Source organism: Scophthalmus maximus, chromosome 12, assembly GCF_022379125.1.
Source record: "Scophthalmus maximus strain ysfricsl-2021 chromosome 12, ASM2237912v1, whole genome shotgun sequence".
In the NCBI taxonomy this organism is placed as follows: Eukaryota; Metazoa; Chordata; class Actinopteri; order Pleuronectiformes; family Scophthalmidae; genus Scophthalmus; species Scophthalmus maximus.
The window spans coordinates 8,099,057-8,113,917 of record NC_061526.1 but is presented as its reverse complement, the minus strand read 5'-3'; the positions used below and the strand labels follow the sequence as shown (position 1 = coordinate 8,113,917).

At 44.2% G+C, this 14,861-nt stretch overlaps 1 protein-coding gene across 5 annotated transcripts in view; it reads right to left on the bottom strand.

Moving 5' to 3' along the window:
• Positions 1–340: 340 nt before the first annotated feature.
• The window catches only part of col4a6 (collagen, type IV, alpha 6), an 88,801-nt gene continuing 74,280 nt past the window's right edge, over positions 341–14,861 (bottom strand). For 3 of the 5 annotated variants that reach the window (XM_047336198.1, XM_047336197.1, XM_047336201.1), the window contains 26 exons: positions 14,451–14,634; positions 12,751–12,795; positions 10,954–11,025; positions 10,183–10,290; positions 9,794–10,012; positions 9,547–9,705; positions 9,191–9,199; positions 7,722–7,892; positions 7,479–7,622; positions 7,251–7,373; positions 6,932–7,113; positions 6,782–6,845; positions 6,607–6,681; positions 6,356–6,463; positions 6,164–6,271; positions 6,014–6,085; positions 5,791–5,910; positions 5,594–5,710; positions 5,350–5,511; positions 5,147–5,245; positions 4,868–5,014; positions 4,014–4,130; positions 3,689–3,880; positions 3,416–3,587; positions 3,193–3,307; positions 341–3,039 (listed from right to left, as the gene is read on the bottom strand). In XM_047336198.1, the coding sequence (XP_047192154.1) occupies positions 2,779–3,039; positions 3,193–3,307; positions 3,416–3,587; positions 3,689–3,880; positions 4,014–4,130; positions 4,868–5,014; positions 5,147–5,245; positions 5,350–5,511; positions 5,594–5,710; positions 5,791–5,910; positions 6,014–6,085; positions 6,164–6,271; positions 6,356–6,463; positions 6,607–6,681; positions 6,782–6,845; positions 6,932–7,113; positions 7,251–7,373; positions 7,479–7,622; positions 7,722–7,892; positions 9,191–9,199; positions 9,547–9,705; positions 9,794–10,012; positions 10,183–10,290; positions 10,954–11,025; positions 12,751–12,795; positions 14,451–14,634 (3,345 nt within the window). In that variant the 3' untranslated portion in view covers positions 341–2,778. The remainder of the gene's footprint in view (positions 3,040–3,192; positions 3,308–3,415; positions 3,588–3,688; positions 3,881–4,013; positions 4,131–4,867; positions 5,015–5,146; positions 5,246–5,349; positions 5,512–5,593; positions 5,711–5,790; positions 5,911–6,013; positions 6,086–6,163; positions 6,272–6,355; positions 6,464–6,606; positions 6,682–6,781; positions 6,846–6,931; positions 7,114–7,250; positions 7,374–7,478; positions 7,623–7,721; positions 7,893–9,190; positions 9,200–9,546; positions 9,706–9,793; positions 10,013–10,182; positions 10,291–10,953; positions 11,026–12,750; positions 12,796–14,450; positions 14,635–14,861) is intronic. The other 2 variants (XM_047336199.1, XM_047336200.1) reach the window with 2 other exon arrangements.

Sequence of the window (14,861 nt, the reverse complement as noted above, 5' to 3'; positions counted from 1 at the left end):
AGGAAATTTCCGCACCTGCTCACTGGTTTTCAATTTCCCAGTTTTTGTTTGTGACATTAAATATTAAAAATCAATTTCTCTCTAATTAATGCCAAGTTCAGTATCTGATATTGGAGAACTGCCTGGACGAAAACAAGTGAAATGTAAATAAAATAAAAAGATGTTCATATTTTTCTTGTGGATTTCACATGTAATATTCTGAGTGGAGGCTACACATGAAAACAAACTTCAGGAACAAATTTTTATTGATTAAAAGTTATTGATTTTACCTTTTAAATCCACTTCCATCCCTCAGGAAAACAGAGCTGAGACTCCAAAATAATAATCCCACATTTCTCTGTTAGTTTGAAGAACTTTATTTCCAAGTGTGTGAGCACAGAAAACACATTACAGCAACAGACGTGTTGTTATGATTCTTTCTTTTCAACCTTATCGATCCTCTTTGAGGAAAAAAAATGCATTTCTTTTTCTGTCACTCCAGGCACTTTAAAGTTTGATGCTTTAACTCTCGTTTTTTTGTGGTCGCAGAGCGAACAGACGACAGACCGCTGGTGTCACGTCCGTTAAATCATCAGCTGTGATTATACTTTCCATATAAAAACATCTTCAAAGCGATTTTTTTTTCAATATCCATAATATTTAATATACACATCATTAATTTTCCCGTCCCCTCCCATCTCAGTTAAAATAAAAACCAAGTGATAGTATCATGATGACTTAGGTAAAATAATTACAATCTAGATTACAAACCTGACAAAATTCAGACAAAACAGAGGAAAGTGAAACAAAAAGGGGGGGGGGGGGGGGGGGTAAATGTGACAAAGGTCAAAATGGCGGCTACCAGCAGAGGTCATAGTGGTTACAGGTCACCCAGCAGCTTTCACTGCCCGCGGACAAAAAAAATCAAACATCATATCTGAAAACAAATGAGAAAATAATTCATTTATTCCTCTTTTTTTTTCATCATCCGCGAACAGTGAACAAAAAACCGAGACTGGGGGAAAAAAATAAAAAATATGGGGATAAGGAGATAACATTATAGACCTTTGCGCTTACATATTTTTTTCTGGGAGATACAGGAAGCACTATGTACAGCAATAATTAACAATCCATGTGAATTTACTGTGAATGAAGAGTTTACTGTGATTTAAAGAAAGAAAGAAAGAAAAACACTAGTTTGGTCACAACATTGATGAAAGTGGAAATGAGGAAATATGGAAATTATATTTGACTTGTTTATTGTTTAAGATCCATATGAGCTCACATCAGTGCAATAAATTTAATATCATGTCGTGTGTGTTGGCTGTTGCCGAGCTTCTGTTCTGGACATGTTTTTCAGGAAAAGCGCACGTTTGGCTTTTTTTCTTTTAAACTGCAGGCAGGTTTTAACCGGAAGGTTGTTGTTGTTGTTGTTGCCCTTCAAGACGACTGTCAGGGAATCGTAGCACCAGAGAGTCACTGGGAAATGAGCATGAGACGCGGCACACGGACAGAAACGATAAAGGATTGTACTGGTGGTTTTGCAAGATTGCGCACAAGAACTACATTGTGCGTTTAAAAGAAAAAAAAGAAAAATACTATAATGCAGGTGACAAGATATTCCCGTCAAAAACAATCGCATATTCATGCTCATCTTGCTTTAACTGTCCGGACACATTTCCTAGATTCCTATAATCAATTCATTTGCTCAACTTAAAGTTAACGAGTGAAAACAAATGATAACTTTATTTTGAAAAACAAACATAATTCCTACGTGTTACCATTGGAAGTATTTTTTTTCAGTGTGAATAATATAAAAATAAGTTTGTTTCTTTTTTTGCCTTTAATAAGCAAAGTTGCAGTTAGAAGATCCCCAGATGTAAGACTAGTAAATATTAATTCTCAGTTGATTAACATCGAAATGATGAGGGGTTTTTTTGCTCTTTCATTGTGTTTTTAAAAATGTATTATTGCATATAATTAAAATTTATTTAATTATTGTTATTTTTCAGTTGTGTTTCACGCATCTGATACAAAAACAGTGAATGAATTGGTTTAAAAAACTTGTGACTTTTAGATCTCGGATGTTGGGGTTTCCTTGAACACACCAAAGTTCATTGTAAAGCTTTTTTTACCTTTAACATGTCGCAAATCTCTTCAACTTGATTTTCAACTAATACACTGAAGCTATTAATGCAAAACGTGCAAACCCATGAGTACGGAGGACACAGCTGTAGAGTAACTACAGTCACACTGGTCGTATCCGGCAGTAAAAACAAAAAGAAGCAAAGTTTTATGGCGGCAGTTTCACGTAAAAATACGACTCTGAGCCCGGAATCGGGAGACGTTACCTTCAGTTAAAGCAGGTCAGAAAAGATCGTAAAAGCACCGCAAGATTTCCTACCGACATCTGACCCGTCGTCTCTGATCTGACTTATCTGAAGTCGACGCCCACTCCGAGGTAGCCGAGAATTAATTCTCGCCAAAAAACAAACAAAAAAGACGCAACGGACACGAAATGAACACAAAGAACATAAACGATAGCACCATTGTCAGTGATAGTCAAGAGAAGAGCGCTCACTCTGGAGCCCTCCTCTTTCCATTTCCTCATTCCTAATAATACAAAAACAACACTCTGAACTGTGAAACCGTCAGCAAAGCAGAAGAAGGCTCATCTTCAGTCAGTCACATGTTCTCGGTTTTATAGATATTTTTTTTTATATCATTTCATCCTCCTCTCCTTGAAGTGTTAGTGTATCACCTCCTCCCTCCTCCCTCCGCCCTTCCATCCTCCTCCTCCTACATGAACTTGCTGCAGACTTGGCAGCGGCTGACTTTGGAGCGCTCCTGGCCTCCCTTCAGGGTCTCCTGCCTCGGCGAGTAGACAAACTCCTGGCTCGGGTCCACGGTGGTGAGCCAGAAGCTGTACTTGTTGGCGAAGTAGTGGCAGGTGCCCTTGGCGCCGTTGCACTCGATGAACGGCGTCGCGCGGAAATCCTCCAGGCAGGAGCCGGGAGACACCAGTGACTGACCGCCGCCCTCGGCGCCGGCCGCCGTGTGCTGTGGCGGAGAGGAGAGGGAGGAAGGAGAAAAGTGTGACACAATTATAAATGAAAACCATTTCTGCTAATAGGTATTTGTCTGCTGACCCTAATCTTTAGGAAGAGTGTTTTTTTGTTTTTTTTTAGAGGGAGGGTTTTTTTTCCGACATACCATCAGGAAGGAGTATCCTATCCAGAGACTCCTCCAGCCGGGGGGGCAGGTGGGGATGTTCATGTCCTGGCTGTGGACGGCCACAGCCTGAGACGGAGCCTCACAGACTGAACACCTGGATCGGACAGAGGAAACCAACGTTTAAAAATTCTTAAAAAGCTGCAATAACTGAACCTCAGACCTTTTAACGTGTAACGAGCCGGCACAGCCCAGGCTACGCTACCTGCTGATGTACGGTTGGATCTGCTGCTCGGCCACGGGCATCATGGGTATGGGCGCGCTTGTGGAGAGCCAGTAGGATTTGTCGTTGCGGCTTGCGTAGTAGCAGACCTCGTTGGGGGAGCAGTAGAGGAAGGGGATGGTGCTGAACCTGGGGAGGCATGAGCCTGGCTGACCTGGAGAGACCAAAACGTTGACATGTGATTTTATTTACTTATATATGTCGTTTCCAAGTAACCGAGAGATCAGGGTCGATGAAAACGAGCGTTTCCCATACCGAGATCCTGGTTGTGGGCCTTCTCCTGTCCCTCCACGTACAGCAGGCTGTATCCGTCCCACAGCTTGGCCATGCCCTGCGGACACATGGGAACCTGGGAGTCCTGGCTGTGCTTCACCAGAGTGTAGCCGATGCTGACGCTGCGGCTGACGCCGCCAGGAATGCCGGGACGGCCGGAGGCACCGGGGAGACCTGAGGATGAGGTAACAAGGGAATAAATGACTATGTAGGTATGTTGTTATCACCATGAAATCAAAAAAATATCAGCCTCAATTAAACATATCTGCAGGTAAATGAGGACCGAGGACAGACAAACACCACTGACCCTGTTCTCCAGTGGGTCCAGGGAATCCAGGGGGTCCGCCGTCACCGATAGGTCCAGGCAGACCAGAAGATCCAGTCCGGCCCAGTTTACCCACGGGACCAGGTCGACCTTTAGGACCTGCAGCCGAGCGGAAAAGAGTGTTTTATTTCCATTTTCACGTTCCCAATTCCGAGAGACAGGCTAGCAGTCCTTTCGGTAAGTTAAGATAAACTAAACCAAGAAGGGATAATACAAGAAAAACTAAGATAGAATAATTTAAGCTACGCTAAGAAAAACTAAGCCAAGATAAACAGGGCTAAACTAAGCTAAGATAAATTAAGCTAAACAAGAATACGATAAAGTTAGCTTAGCTAAACTAAGATAAGTTAAACTAAGCCAAGGTAAGATAAGCTAAACTAAACTAAGAAGGGATAATACAAGAAAAACTAAGCTAAAACAAGGTAAGCTAGGCTAAGATAAACTAAGCCGAGGTAAGATAAACTAAACTAAGATAAGATAAATTAAACCAAGCTTAACTAAACTAAGAAGGGATAATATAAGAAAAACAAGGCTAAGTAAGGTAAGATAAAGTAAGCTAAACTAGAATAATATAAAGTTAGTTAAGCTAAACTAAGATACGCTAAAGTAAGCAAAGATAATCTCATGGGGGACCTAGCATCATATGAGAGTGACAGGACACTCATCTCATTTAACTCTGTGTTTTTCCCAAAAGTTTGAACTATTCCTTGAAATAATGTTAAAGAAAAAAAAATGTTAAGAAATGTGATATTAACATTCTAGTAACAAATTAACTTTCTCAAATAGGACTATACCTGTGCTGCAACATTGCAAAGTGGACTTTGTTCACTACTCACCTTGGCGTCCGGGCATTCCGGGCTGACCGGATTCTCCGTAACTACCTGGAGTCCCGCCTTCGCCGTTATAACCCAGATCCCCGAAGGGTCGCCTGAAATCTGTTGCTGGCAGCGCGACTCCAGGTAAACCCTTTCCACCAGTGCGCCCTAGGGAAGAGGCGGCAGAAAGCGACAATGACGGGGAGGAGGGAACCGGTGTGAAAATGAAAAATGTTTTAAAACATTTAATTTACTCCACACAATAAATACTACTCCTGGAAAGGAAAGAATCCGTCCTACCTCGCACTCCCTTGGCTCCTTTGTTTCCATAGTAACCAGGGTCACCAGGGTAGCCTTTTAGACCAGAACCGCCGCTGTAACCAGTCTCACCTCGCCCTCCTGAAAAGCAAAAAACGTGTTTTACCTCATTATCTTATTTCAAATTTGTAATTTTGGAGAAACAAAAACAAACACAGGCTGTATATTTTTGAGATTTACTCAACCTTTAGCACCAGGATAGCCGGGGCCGCCTGGGCCTCCGGGGATTCCTGGTTCTCCTTTCCTGCCGGGGGAGCCAGGGAAGCCAGGGAGCCCAGAGTCACCTCTGTCTCCCTGGGCTGTGCCTGGACCAGGCGGCCCAGGTCGACCCGGAGGACCTTGGAAACCTGGAGGAGAAAGGAGATAAAGGTTAGGAGGAGAGGAGAGGAAATAAATTAAAGGAAAGGAAAGGAAAATTAATTTATTTACCATACTCTCCATCCAATCCAGGGAGGCCAGGGTCTCCCGTAGGTCCGGGAACATCAGACCCCACGGTCTCACCAGGAAGTCCTGGCCGACCTGGGAACCCTGGGAGTCCGGGACCACCTGACGCAAAAAAGTCATTATTTTGATATTCAATTTTTTTCTTCCATTTCTGTTCAATAAGCATTGTCAGTCTGTCTCACCTGTATCGCCTCTCTCTCCCTTCCCACCGGGGAAGCCGGGAGCTCCTGGGTAGGAGACGCCTCTCTCCCCCTTCAGCCCTGGAATTCCGGGGGTACCTGGGAGACCGCCTGCACTTACACCTGGAACCAAACAGAACGAAATGTTCAACAGCAGTTCATCGTCAACATCTGCAAGTTGCATCTAGTTTCTATTATATGCACAGGTGTGTGAGGCGGCCCTTGCCTGGGGTTCCAGGGAGACCTTTAGGTCCAGCAAGACCATTGAGTCCATCCAAACCAGGGGATCCAGGCAAACCTGCAAAGACACAACAGAATGAGTGTGTTTGTCTGCAGCCTCTGCTCGTTTTGAGTGCACAAGTGGTTTCTCTTTCACCTTTGGCTCCAGGTCCTCCGGGACCTGAAGGCAGACCAGGCGGCCCGTCTGCTCCTCTTCTTCCTGGGTAGCCGGACTGCCCCTTTGGCCCCGGGAAGCCAGGGGAGCCTGCAGAGGGGATGAGAAAAATGATGTTAATACCTGACAAGTGTGAAATTCCTTTGATGGTCAGTTTTGGTCGGTGTCTCTCACCCATTATTCCGGAACGTCCTGGTTCACCGGGAGCTCCCTTTGCTCCAGGGTAACCTGGACCTCCTGGAAAGCCGTTGTCACCGGGAGCGCCGTCGTTACCACGACCACCTGAAAAGAGATATTCAGTCTGATAGGTTACAGATCCTGTTGGGAGGTGCCAGGTGTTTTAGAACTGGAAAAAAAGTTTAAACACGCTGCTGTTGGTCATTCCATAGGAAAATCTACCAGGAACCCAGCAAGGAGAGTCTTACCTGGGAAGCCTGAATCGCCTGGCTGGCCTTTAGCGCCTGGACTTCCAGGGTAACCATAAGTGTCTCCAGGTATACCTGAGGAACAAAACATGTTCCTCAGCATGAGATTTGAGATTGAGTGAATAGATTTGATGACAGAGTAGATCAAAGTTCACGGGGACATTTTTTCGCTCACCTTTGCTTCCAGGTCGGCCAGATTCTCCAGGATTACCAGGGAAACCAGGTGCACCATCATCACCCTGGAAGAAGCCATATTAAGTTGAAGCTCTCTGGCCAAACTTACAGAAAGTTTGCGTCATTTATGAATGTATCTGTGTTTTCTTACCCTTGCTCCAGACATGCCGGGGAATCCAATGATTCCAGCCTCTCCCTTTGGTCCAGGGAAGCCTGGCTGTCCCGGCTGCCCAGGATACCCTGGCTGTCCCGGCTGTCCTTTACTCTGCTCGGCAAAACCAGGAAGTCCAGGGAGTCCTTGGCGACCAGGTAGACCTGGAAGACCCTTGTCGCCTGAAACCAGATCCAGAGTGGTGGGGGGTTAAAGGTGCAACTGGTGGTCATCCTGTGATGCTCTGATGGAACAATCACTCATACAGCTGTCAAATCACAGCAACGCAGTAAAAAAAACAGACAGGAAGCAGTGATACCTCTGGGTCCGGGGAAACCAGGAAGGCCATTGCTTCCGGGGATTCCGGGGTCTCCTTTCTCCACAAAAGATGATGGACCGGGCCTTCCGGGCAAGCCTGGGAGGCCGGAGTATCCTCTTTCTCCTGCAGAAGTAAAAACGCGTACATGAAGTTTGACTTAGCGTCGACTTAAGACAACTTTACTTGACTGGTGTCATCGTACTCGTTCCTGTTACAGGAAAACTTTACCTTTCTGTCCGGAGTATCCTGGTCCACCGGGAAGTCCGTCTCTTCCAGGCCCTCCAGACAATCCTTTTCCTCCGGGAAAACCTGGGCTACCAGGGCGCCCTGGCAGTCCAGGGAAACCCGGCAGTCCTGAGAAACCTCTCTCACCTGAGGAGGAAGACAAAATAATCCAAACGAGTGTGCCGTTAGTCGCTGTGGGGGACTCCTTATTTTGAGGAGTTAAAAAACCAAGGCGCTCCAGCATACCCTTCCTTCCTGGTATTCCTGGGACTCCCTCTCTAGTTCCTGGTCCTGGAAGTCCAGGGGATCCCCTTAGCCCTGGTGACCCAGGGGTGCCAGGCTGTCCTGGGGTTCCCTTCATGCCAGCAGGCCCTGGGAAACCTGGGTCTCCTCTATCTCCCTTCCGCCCGGGGTAACCTGTGAGTGGACGGATCATGACCGAACGGATGATGGATGGCGAGATGGGCAAAAAAAAAAGACGGAGAGAGATTTCGTCAGGTGCTGGTCAAAATCATAACCATAAAAACTATTAACACTAAAATATAAGACAATAAATATAAATGTCACTTATTCAGAAGCACAGCATATAAAGAAAAGTAAATGTTGGGTAACTTACCTTTCTGTCTTAAAATAAATTAACTTACCTCCAATAAATGTATTAATAAACATTAAAATAAGCAACCACCAACACACACCAGCACACACACACACACACACACACTCACACACAAAATTACAAAAAGCGATGTAAGCAAACATGTCGCGTTGCATTATTCATGACCTTGGTTAGGCTGCAATTGCACTTAAATTGGGGACGTGACTGATTTTAAATGTTTAAACATTTGCTCGATCAAATCGGCCTTTATGTTCCAATTTCATTAAAATGTACGATATGAGAAGTATAAGTGCAATTCCAGACTGAATTAGTGACGTTCAACCGCCTGAGGTTTGTTTGTCCTGCAGGACAGCAAACTACCCGCTACTGATTTACATTCTTAAAAACGGACACTCATTTTCAACACATCAGGATGTTTTTTTTCATAATTTTACACTAATTTCTCTCATATCTATAAAAACAATGCAGGGATGTGCTGAAAACAGAAAAAAGCCCCTTTTAAGAGTGTAGGATAAGCCTCTAGACTCAATGCAGGACCGCCGATGTTAATTAAACAGCGCCGGTGCCAAAACCTTTGGTTCCTTACTACTGAAATAAAAACATCTGGAGCTGATTAGATGCACACATAAAGTTGAATTACGAGTTAGTTCTGGCTGAAAACCCCCCCCCCCCAAAAAACTAAACACCGGTAGTTATATTTGTCAGGAAAATGTTTTGTTTCTGAATGTCTCACACCTAAAATGTCCATCTTAAGTCGACAATTAGTATCTTTGGGTGCGGTGTGAGGAATTATCTTCACGATTGTCATTTAATTATCATCTGATTCCAGAAAAATTATTTTTTAAAAAACACTTACTTTTACTTGCATTGAAAACCAAAGAAAAAGAATTAGAATATGAAGATGGACATTCGTTTCGCGATTACAGGTGAGAAGTGGCGAGCAGGCAGACATTTAAGAGGGAGGTAGCAGTTAAAGCGTTTGGTCTTATGCATGAATGGCAGGATGATGGAGGGATGAAAGCGAAGAAGAGGTAAAGAATGGATGGATGATGGATGGATGGATGGATGGATGGATGGAGGAGGAGGGAGTGTGTCTCACCTTGGCAGCCTACCAACGAATGACCCAACACCAAGAACATAAAGGATGAAGGGAGGAGAGGATGGATGGAGGAGAGGATGATGATGGTGTGTAGGGACAGAGGGGAAGAAAGGAGGAGGAGGAGGAGGAAACACAGGAAAGGAGGAGGAGGAAGAGAAATACACAGAAAAAATAAGACAGGGATGAACCAACACTGGTAAAAGTGAAGGAATGAGTTTTGAGAGATTCTTCTTCTTTTATCTTAAATGACGCTACAAATTACTATGCAGACACAGGCGATCTTTCAAATGTGGCACATGGGAAGTCTAAACTTTTTTTTAAATCCTTGGTGCGGTGTGCGGAATCTCTTCCCTCACCTGGTGGTCCGCTCAGTCCCTTGCTGCCGGGGGCGCCAGGCCGACCGGGAACGCCGCCTGTTGGCTCACCCGGGGGGCCGGGGGGGCCAGTGTAACCAGGAAGACCATCAACTCCGCGCTCCCCCTTCAGTCCAGGAACGCCCGAACGCCCGTCAAAACCTAGCGCAGGAGGAGGACATGTTTTGAGAGGGGTGCTGATTCAGCACTGTGGTCATTTTGAGATGATGCTTCCCCTCAGACCACCCACCAGGTGATCCTGGTCCTCCCGGTGTCCCAGGCTGGCCCTTGTCTCCAGGAAGTCCGGGTAAACCGTCCCGTCCAGGACCGCCGGGTGTGGCTCCCAGTACCTCTCCGGGCTGGCCCTTGGCTCCAGGACGGCCTGGAATACCATCCTTCCCCCTGCCTCCATCATAACCCTGTCCTGGGATACCCGGAACTCCGGAATCGCCTCTGGGTCCAGGGAAACCTGCAGGGAGAAAAGGGAAGAGATGACTGAGGAGGACGGATTCAGTAGAAAATAAAGATGGGCGACACTTCCTGGATTCCCGGTCTCAAGGTCTAAACATTTCACCTTTCAACATCACATGTTTAATCTGCAGGAAGTCTTGGCCTGGATCGGACCACACGCGGGTTTACCTTGTGGTCCAGGTTGGCCTCCATAACCGGGGTCTCCTCTTTCTCCTTTGGATCCGTCAAACCCTGGACGTCCCGCGTCTCCTGGGAAACCTGGTTGACCTTTAGTGCCTGATGAATGCGAACATATGCGACTTTAATTATGAGAATCATTAATATAATTTAGCTATAATGATACATTTTTTTACCACATAAAAGAAGATAAATGTCTGATTTGTTCTGCCAAATGATATTAACCGAACCTACAAGTGCATCTTGGTTGATTCTGTATTTATTAATTAATAAAACACATTATTCATCCAAAAACTCTCTTGTGCACAGGAAGTGAGGCATTTTATTTGTCCAGTTTGATTATAGAAGAATAAGAAGAAGAAAAAGAAGAAGAAATAGACAGATAATTTAATATTTAAATTAATGAAAGGCATGAACTAGTTAAAAAATAAATAATAATTCATTTTCATTAAAACCCGACAGAAAATAAAAGTTTATCATCTTTTTTTTCAGCAATTGCCGTCATTTACAGCTTCAATGGTTTAAACAAATTTCAACAGACACTATAAAATAAATGAATTGGCAAATTACATTTTAATTTTTAATACATTTTTAATTAATTTAAATAAATGTAAAAGATTTTTTTCAACCAAATTCATAGAAAATCTTTAACGTGCCGTCATTTACTAAGCAAATAGCTAACAATCAATTACATTTTAAATGTGCCCACCCTAAAAAAATAGATAAACAAAAGAGTGCTGTAAAACGTCTGTTGAATTGTACCTGGTCGTCCTGGTAACCCGGGGTAACCGGGGTCTCCGTCCTCACCAGGTATGCTGCAAGGGAGCACTTGGCCTGGTAGCAGTTCACACACACACACACACACACACACACACACAGGTTAGCAATCACACACACACGATACACGTTTAATACACAGGGAGCAGGAACTGTAACCAGTAAAAACACTTCCATACATAAACACAATCAAATTTGATATAAAACCCTAAAAGATTTGATTTACAACACAGGTGAAAAAAATTGGGTTTGAGCATATTTAGGTAGTTTAAAAAATATAACTTTAGACCAGTTGTGAAAAAAGTGTAACAAACAAATAAAAACATTAATGCTACGTGTAGTTTTTTTTTAAACCAGGCCTGGTACATGTTTACTAAGTTCTGCCCAATATTCTGTAACTCGATGGTGAACAAGCAGAGAGTAAAAATTGTTGCGTTGATGATTGTCTGTCGCCTCCATTCACGCCGCTGCCGCTTCTACTCGGCTTAATCTGTCGTGTGAAAGTCGTTAGTAGCAGACTTCGTCGTGGGATTAAAGGGGCAATTCAATGATGGACACACAAAAAAACATCTGCCCCCTCCCTCCCTCCCTCCCTCCCCTTCACTGGTTAAAAGCGTTCAGCAGAGGCAGGGCTTGAAAACATGCGGCAGGTTTCAGCAGCTTTGATTGGGCGGAAGTAGGAGAGCGCGAAGCGACCGCACGCCGCCAGGCGATTGGACGGAGCGTCAACAGCAAGTCACGCCCCCAACTGTCAATCACCCATTGACTCCGGCTTGATGGAATCCCTGAGACGCAGGGAGGAAGAGCGGGGGGGAGGCTTCCATCCGCCACCGTCATGAACAAATGATTGACAGCGAGCCAGCGGAACGCCGAACGAATACATTTTCCAGAATGACTTTTGCAAATTTGTGCATTGTAATTAACAGGTTTGTTATATAATCATGAAATGATCAGTCGTTAATGAGAAAACAAACTCGGCAGTTGCCCAGATTGTGGAGACAGATTGTGACCTCTGACCTTCTGGGAAAAACGGCTGCAAAGGACCAATTTCTGATATTTACCACCGTACTTACACGAAATCTAAAAGGTGAACACATGGAAATAGGATTATTCTTAACCTGGCAACCCAAAGGTTCTGATTATTGGTTCACAAGTGATACTATCATGTCGTTAAAAGTAGAGCCCGACCGATATGGATTGTTGGGGGCCGATGCCCAAATCGATATTTGGGATTACAACATTCCCGATACTGATACATCGGCCGATATATATATATATATATGTATATATTTATTTTTTTTATCGGTCAATGATTCCTAAAATGTCATTATCAAACCATTATGACAGAGACATTTAACTGAGGCTTGATATTTTAGTTTGACCATGAACTCTATCACAGATAAATATAAATTAAAAATACAATTACAACCAAATACACAGAGGTTGTAACAAACATTTATTCTACATAAAATGTACAAACATAAAAGCGAATTTAAAGGCTCAAATCGGTCGGTCGATAACATCGGTCGGGCTCTAGTTAAAAGATTCTTACAAGCTCTTTAAAGAGAACACGAACAGACATCGGTCGGCGAAACCGAACTGTGACCTTTCCTCATCCTTCTGGGCCGAGTGTTCACATCCCACCTGCTGTCCTATTTAAACTTCCTGAAGAGTAAATCTTTCCACTGGTTGGTTCAACATCCGACCAGCTCAGTTTATGAATCCACCCCAGCGGATTCTCGTTACTCTGACTCGGTGGATTTAAAAAAGTTAGTTACCCACCCGTCCCTTCTCCGACGTCATTAACCCCTCCACAGCTGTTTTCACCTGGACAGATACACATGCACAGGGGGGAGGAGGTCAGAGAGAGGGGGATGAACAGAGAGAGAGAGGGAGAGAGAGAGGGGGTGGCGGCATACAAAGCCAGTCAGGGTCATTTGCATGCGCCAAATAAAGCAATTAAATTGTTTAAATTTCATCAAACAAAAATATCAGCAAAATTAATATACGTTCACATTCACTTTCAGCTCATTCACTTCCAAGTCAAGATTATTCCCTCTGGACGAGAGAGAGGAGAGAGAGAGAGAGAAGGAGGGAGAGACGACGTCTCCGCCCCTTCCTCTCTCTCCCTCGGCTCCCGCCAGAGCGACAATAACCTTCGTATTGAAAAAAAAAAAGAAGCAAAAAATGAAACGGAATCAGTCCGTTTAGCGTGAGCGTTAGCATTGGAGCCGCGACACACGAGCGCGTCAACATTCATCCTGGAGAAGATGAGCGGCCGCTGAAAGACTTTGTGTCGTTTAGTCTCAGAGAGGAGGAGCAGGAGCAATGAATGAATCATGTCTCCGGGAAGGATGCTGGTGTATATTTTACATTTTTCTATTATTATTAATATTATTATTATAGATTTAATACTCTGAGGTGTGTGGTTGTGAATGAAGTCTTTGTCGTAGAGATCCACATGTATCCTGACACTATCTAATACTAGAAAAAATACTTTCACCAGATTAAATAGTTTTTAATAAATATGTATTAACTGACTGCCAACATCGGGATTCAATCGCTTCCAGGTCTCACAGAATAAATCTGATGCACCCAAAGTCACATTTGTTGTTTCTGTCCCTAAAAAACTTAAATAGGCACAGATTTTGCTTTATATTATATTTTCACGTCTTCTGAACTGTTAAAAAATCCTTAAAATAAACTATCCAGATATTAAAAATCATTATTTTGGTCCGTATTGATCATGGATTATGGATCCTAGTCTACAGAAGTAGTTTTAAAGAATGAAAAATAAAATGTGTGCAGAGTAAAATACAAACACCATCATTTTCCCAAACTTTTTCAGAATAATTCCCTTTCCTTTTGTGACCGTGACGTTTCCTCTTCCTCCTGAGACTAAAGAAGCACAGTAGCTGTTTGTTTTTTTGCACAATCAGCATCATACAATCTGGTCATTGTGCGTCAATCAGTCGACTAGTGAAGCAGTTTTTTTTTATGGATTATAGATTATTGGCTGCAGAGGAAGTGGTACAAGCACATTAATTAATGGAGACCATTAATCATGGAGTTAACAGTGCGCTGCCGAAGCCGAGGCGTTGGAGGGTGGGAAGCTGCTTCGGGAGAGAGAACCGAACCCCTTCAGGTTCCGGGGAAGAGCTCGGCTGCCGGCAGACGAAACCAGGAAGTGTTTGTCCCCCTAAAAAAACATGTCTTCTAATGGTTCAGGGTGTCAGGATGAGGTTGCTATGGTGACGACTGCACATGGAGGATGGACAGTGAACGGGATGAGATGGATTTATGACCGGGGTTTCCATCCTGTGGGGAGAATGTGGCATGGCATGGAACACACACACACACACACACACACACGCACACACGCACACACGCACACACGCACACACACACTTTCTTCGTTGCACTTCCTCCCCTTTCCCTTCCGCCTCCGTCGCTCCTCCCGCACGTTCATCATCATTACTTACCTCTCGGTCCAGGTAAACCCGGTTGCCCCGGCAACCCGGATATGCCGGGCTCTCCGGGCTCGCCGCGAAAGCCTGGCGTTCCAAGGTAGCCGGCGCCGCCGTCGCCAGGGGCGCCGGGACGACCCTTGGCCCCCGGATACCCTGGGAAACCCTTCTCTCCGACTGTGCCGAAGCCAGCGTCGCCCTAGAAAGGAGAGGATAGGAGAAAGGAGGGAAATGAAATGAAAGAAAAAAAGACAGAAAAGGAAATGAGGAAGAGAGGAAGGAGAAAAGACAAGGAAAAGAAAGATATGAATGACACAGGAAAAATAAATAGGAAAGGAAGGATGAAAGAAATGAAAATGGGATCAAGGGAAAGAAAGGAAAGAAAAGGAAAGGAAACAGGAAAGGTTTAAAATCCTTAGTTGTCCA